The sequence below is a fragment of the Nicotiana sylvestris genome, chromosome 6 (assembly GCF_000393655.2).
Source record: "Nicotiana sylvestris chromosome 6, ASM39365v2, whole genome shotgun sequence".
NCBI classification, from domain to species: domain Eukaryota; kingdom Viridiplantae; phylum Streptophyta; class Magnoliopsida; order Solanales; family Solanaceae; genus Nicotiana; species Nicotiana sylvestris.
Window position 1 is genome coordinate 92306601 of NC_091062.1, and position 6174 is coordinate 92312774.

The 6174-nt window shown below is 40.3% G+C and overlaps 1 protein-coding gene across 1 annotated transcript; it reads right to left on the reverse strand.

Annotated features, from left to right (window-relative positions):
- Window positions 1-4838: 4838 nt before the first annotated feature.
- LOC138870946 (uncharacterized) lies at window positions 4839-5156 on the reverse strand. Its single transcript, XM_070148789.1, has one exon. It carries the CDS (start codon window positions 5154-5156, stop codon window positions 4839-4841), a length of 318 nt encoding a protein of 105 aa, XP_070004890.1.
- Between the last annotated feature and the right edge of the window lie 1018 nt (window positions 5157-6174).

Here is a 6174-nt window from a genome sequence, read left to right on the forward strand (position 1 = left end):
ATATATGCATGGGACTGAGTTTGTTCTTGATGAGAAGAAGCTTGGGGAGATTCTTGGGGATCTGATTGACGGCTCATCCTGCTCAGATAGGTTGAGCACCAGGTTCTCGTAGACATGGAAAAACTCATCAAGGCCTTAGCCCCTTACTTTTCCTCCTGCCTAGTGATCCATGTCTTTCACTCCTCCCAAATTCCTTTGAATTCTTATCTTCTTTTGATCCCTATATTTGATGACATTGGTACTTTAGTTGTTTAAATTGTCATATTATGTCTTGTTGAAACTACTGTGCTTTTACTATAATTACTCTACTATGGGCATTTACTCTACTTTGTGCAATGACATTCACTTGGTGTTCTTGTTATTGTTTATGTTGTGTTGCCCAAGTGGCCTGAGTTAATGTTGCTGAACTTCTTTTTGGTTGTGCTTCTTCTGTTATTCTTTCGATGATGCCAAAAGGGGAAGTTATATAGGTGTAAACATGGGGGAGGAACATAATCGAATTGATATGTTGTGTTGTGCATGAAAGATAGCTCTACTTCGCAGGGGGAACGTTGCTGATAATGTAGGGAAACATGTGAGGAATCTGGTTCTCTGGTTCTCAAGAGATAGCTCTGCCTCGCAGGGTGAATGTTGCTGATAATATGTTGATTATAGGTCTGATCCGCAGGAAACATGGGAGGAATTTAGTTCTTAAGAGGAATATTAATTTTGGGTTTTTCATCATCAAAAAGGGGGAAATTAATAAGTTATAGTACTTTGAGTTTTGATGATTTGTCAAACAGTCTTGAGGAACCAGTTGTGATCAACTCCTTAGGTTTGGTTCTCATAGGGAATAAGGCTGATTCGTAGGGGGAACAATGTGGAGATCTGGTTCTCAGGGGGAATATCAATTCTAAGTTTGTCATCATAAAAAAGGGGGAAATTGATAGGTTACAAGTACCTTGGGCATAAGTACTTTACTTTGTATTTTGATGATCTAACAAACTTACAATCCAGAACTAGATAAAGAACCTGTTACACATTTACAAGACCTTCAGATCACAAAGTTCCAGGTTGGGATCCAGCCCTTGGGAAAGCAAAGTGACTGCTATTTACTAAATCAAAGGACTTGCAGGAGCTGATCGTAGAAGAGATGGTTGGAAATCCGAAGACCTACGAGATGAAGGGGAAGATAGATAGTGAAAGAAGAGAACCAAAGAAAGAAAAAAACCTGGTACTCAAAGCTGATAGAAATGAGGAAGAGTGGAAGGAACAGCTGAGAGAATAGGTCCCTACCAGTTCCAGAGGAGACTGCATGAAGTCAACTCTCTAGTAGGAAAGTTGTTGTATGCATATGCTATTGTACATGAACAATGCAACAGTCAACTTTCTGTGGAAGGCTTTTTACCTACCTTTCTTACATCATTGTAAGTGATGTCACACAAGTATAAATACAATCAAGGAAGGTAAAATAACTTACTTCATGAGAGACCCAGATAAAGGACCTGAAGCATGCCTGGTACAATCATTCAAGTTAATCGACTCAAGATAATCTGAGTAGTGTGTCTTTAGACTCACAAGAACCAGATTAGGGACCTGATCCCTTGGTGTTCCCCTGACAGAAGTATAAGTCAACTGTACAGCTAGAAAGCAACTGTAGAAAGTGACTGCCTGCAACTGTACATACAAGAGTACAACAGACACTGCAGCAGTCACTTCCCATTGGAAAAGGCATGTACTAACCAAGATTTGACATCACCACTGTGATGTCTTTTGGAGTATAAACCTGGTGCAAGGCACAAGACATTCTCCAAGACTTGAAAAATCAGAAAAGAAGATATTCTCTCAAGTCCCAGAACACCCTCTCTCAAGAACAAAGCTGCTGCAACCTCAAGGATCAGATCCAAGATTGAAGATATGTTAAGTCCTTAGGTTTGTTGAGTATTAGTTATTTGTTCTTCATTTGTAACTCCTATCTTTCTTTCTTAGAAGTTGTGTTTTAGGAAACCCAAAATCACAAACCCATTAAAGTTTATGTCTTAGCTAGAGTTAGTCGAGTTGTGAAGCCTTTGTAATAGAGTTATTACAAGTTAGAGTGATTAAAGTCTTTGTCACTAGAGAGTGACAAAGTGGCTTGTGCTGAGAGTATCACAAGTTAGTCAAAGTCTTTGTAACTAGAGAGTCACAAAGTGGCTTGTGGTGAGAGTACCACAAGTTAATTGAGTTGAATCCTTTGTAATAGAGTTATTACAAAGTGGCTTGTAATAGATGTTTACAAGTTAGTGAAGTTGAAATCCTACAAGTATAGGTCGTGGTTTTTGTCCCCTTGAGTTGGGATTTTTCCACGCAAAAATCCCAACGTGTTCTTTATTTACTGTCGAGTTACTTTGGGAACAATTAGAGAACCTGATTCCATATACTAGCTGGTTTTACAGTCTATTGCTTACAGTGGGAACTTATAGAGAATCTAGTTCTCTATATAGTGGGAACTTATCCTGAGTCTCATTTACATACTAGATCAGTAGTTAGCACTGTACCAAACTAATATAGGACCAGATCGCTATACAGTTTGGTTCATTAGTATTTTCAGTGGAAACTCATAGAGAATCCGGTTCTCTATACTGTTTGGTAGATGCTTAGTTTCTAACACCGATCTTGCCATCTTTTCTTTGTATTAGTTTCGGAGCATAACTAGACCGAAAGGGATTCAAAGAAAAGTAAACAACATACAGGATAATGAATTTAAACGAGAGGTATCCCTTTCGGGGAAAGGAAAGAAGGACTTATCTGGAGTGCATGCATACTTCAATGGAAATGACATGCTTCTTGGACTAGATACCCGATCTGTGCAAACCATCCAACTCTCATAAACCCATCATAACCTATACCTCAAAACCGAGAAACCTTGCCAAGACTCTATCAATACCGATGGTTGTACGGATCCTCTTTTTGATCAGTGGCACCCTTTGCGGGTTTTCACCAGCTGACCTCTCTCATTTCTCTTCTCACTGTCGCCTTATAGTGGTCTTTGCGAGTTTTCACTAATAAGACTCTCTCATTTTCAATTTCTCTACTTACCATCGCCCTATGGTGCCTGTGTGGGTTTTCACCAATAAGACTCTCTCATTTTATTTCTCTGATTTGATTTTATCAGATCCAAGTAACCATATCCACCAATTTTGAACATCTTCAACCGATTGATCGAAAGGACTTGAACAGGATTTGGGGTGAAAAGAATTTGGATTGAATTACAACTTTGGAACCTTTCAGGCAAAAACTATTGCCGGATCATTGTAACTTCTGCCCCAGTTTCAACTTTTTGGAAATGTGGATTTTTGTTTTGGTGTGACTGAACCCCAGCGAGAGGGTGCTTACGTATCCTTTCGGAATCAAGTCGAACGTAGTTCAGGGGATTTTGTTTTTGGATTTTCTTTTCTTTATCTTTTTATTTTTTTTAACTTTAAACACAACTTCTCGGTTCCAAAGAGGGTAATCAAAAGAAGGGTAACCGGCTCAAAGGGTTTGCAAAGGATTGATAGTGTTTGGGTAGCGAGAAATGAAAGCCTTCGTCATCCCAATTAGAGAGTACTAAAACCGCGTAAAAAGGTCAAACATAATACATTTTGACCGCATCAGCATTAACAACCGTTTCGGGATCATTTCCTGCGATGTCTCCTAAATACAATGCTTCTTTCGGCAACAATTTTCTTACAATGTACGGACCTTTCCAATTTGGAGCGAACTTTCCTTTTTTATTCCTCATGATGTGGGAGAATACGCCTTAGAACAAGCTGCCCCACTTCCATGTTTCTAGGCCGCACTTTCTTGTTGTAGGCACGGGCCATTCTTTGTTGATACAACTACCCGTGTCAAACAGCAGCCATCCACTTTTCATCAATCAAGGTTAGCTATTCTAGACGGGTCTTGACCCATTCATTGTCCTCAATCTCAGCTTCAACGATTATTCGAAGAGATGAAATTTCAACTTCTGCAGGTATTATGACTTCATTGCCATAAACCAATAGATAGGGTGTTGCCCTAACTGACGTGCGCACGGTTGTGCGGTATCCCAATAGTACAAAAGGCAGCTTTTTATGCCATTGTCTAGAACTTTGAATCATTTTCCTGAGAATCTTCTTGATATTTTTGTTTGCTGCTTCAACAACACCATTAGCATTGGGCCGATAAGGGGTAGAATTTCGATGCATGATCTTAAATTGTTCGCATACCTCCCTTATAAAATGACTGTTCAAATTTGTAGCATTGTCCGTAATGATAGTCGTAGAAATACCAAAATGACAGATAATGTTGGAATGCACGAAGTTCATCACTGCTTTCATGGTGACGGCCCTGAAAGTGACTGCTTCAACCCACTTTGTGAAATAGTCAATAACAATTAAGATGAATCTGTGCCCATTTGAAGCTTTTGGCTCGATTTGCCTAATGACATCCATACCCCAAGCAACGAACGACCATGGTGCTGACATAGGATGCAATTCTGAAGGTGGTGCATGAATCAGGCCACCGTGTACCTGACACTGATGACACTTTCGGACAAAATTGAAACAATCCTTTTCCATGGTCATCCAGTAATAACCTGCCCGAAGGATTTTCTTTGCAAGGATGTATCCGTTCATATGGGGTTCACATACTCCTGTATGCACTTCATTCATGATTTTTCCAGCCTCTTGGGCATCCACGCATCTTAAAAGGTTCAGGTCTAGAGTTCTTTTGTACAAGACCTCTCCACTCAAAAAGAAACTGCTGGCGAGCCTTCTAATAGTTCTTTTTTGATCTCCACTGGCTTGCTCGGGATATTCATTTGTTTTCAAAAACCTTTTGATATCATGATACCATGGCTAAACATCTAGTTCTATTTCAACCGTATTGCAATAACCATGTCTTTCTCGGATTTGGATCTCCAACAGGTCGATATGGACATTACCCGGATATGGCAACCTTGTTGCCAAGGTAGCTAAAGCATTAGCTAAATCATTGTGGAATCGTGGGATGTACCTGAATTCAACAGACTTGAACCATTTGCTAAGATCTTCCACATGTTGCCTGTATGGGATAAGCTTGATGTCCCGAGTTTCCCATTCACCTTGAGCTTGCCGAATAATCAAGTCAGAATCTCCCATAATTAACAATTCCTCCACATCCAGATCAACTGCCATGTTCATACCCATATGCAAGCTTCATACTCGGCAGTGTTGTTCATACAGAAGAAACGAAGCCGGGCTGTGGTCGGATAGTGCTGACCAGTAGGCGAAATCAAAATTGCCCCAATCCCGACACCCTTTGCATTTGCCGCTCCATCAAAGAACATTTTCCAAGCATTGGTGCCTTCTGGAATTACCTCAACTAAATTTACTTCCTCGTCCAAAAAGTAAGTACTCAAAGGCTGATATTCATCATCAGCATGATTCTCAGCTAGGTGATCTCCTAAATCTTGAGCTTTCATCGCCGTGCGGGTGACATAGACAATGTCGAACTTAGTGAGCAGGATTTTCCATTTTGCTAACCTTCCTGTGGGCATCGGTTTTTGGAATATGTACTTCAAAGGATCCAATATGGTTATGAGATAGGTGGTATAAGCCAACAAGTAATGCCTAAGCTTCTGAGAGACCCAAGTTAGGGCACAACAAGTTCTTTCCAACAAAGTGTACTTGGCTTCAAAACTAGTGAACTTCTTGCTCAAGTAGTATATGGCTTGTTCTTTCTTCCCGGTCGCATCATGTTTCCCGAGAACACATCCAAAAGAATTCTCCAACACTATCAAGTACAAGAACAAAGGGCTTCCAGGCTCGGGTGGAACCAACACCGGCGGATTTGGCAGATATTCTTTGATTTTGTCGAAAACTTCTTGACACTCATCTATCCATCTAATTGTCTCATCTTTCTTTAATAGCTTGAATATGGGCTCGCAGGTGGTAGCTAGCTGTGCAATGAATCTGCTGATGTCATTCAACCTTCCCAACAAACTCAAAACCTCTTTTTTGGTTCTCGGAGGTGGAAAATCCCGAATAGACTTTATCTTTGTTGGATCTAACTCGATGCCCCTACGACTGAATATAAACCCCAAAACGTTTCCCATATGTTACTCCAAATGCACACTTAGCTGGATTCAACTTCAAGTCATACTTACGCAATCACTCAAAAAATATTCTCAGATCCGCACATGGTCGTCCTGCG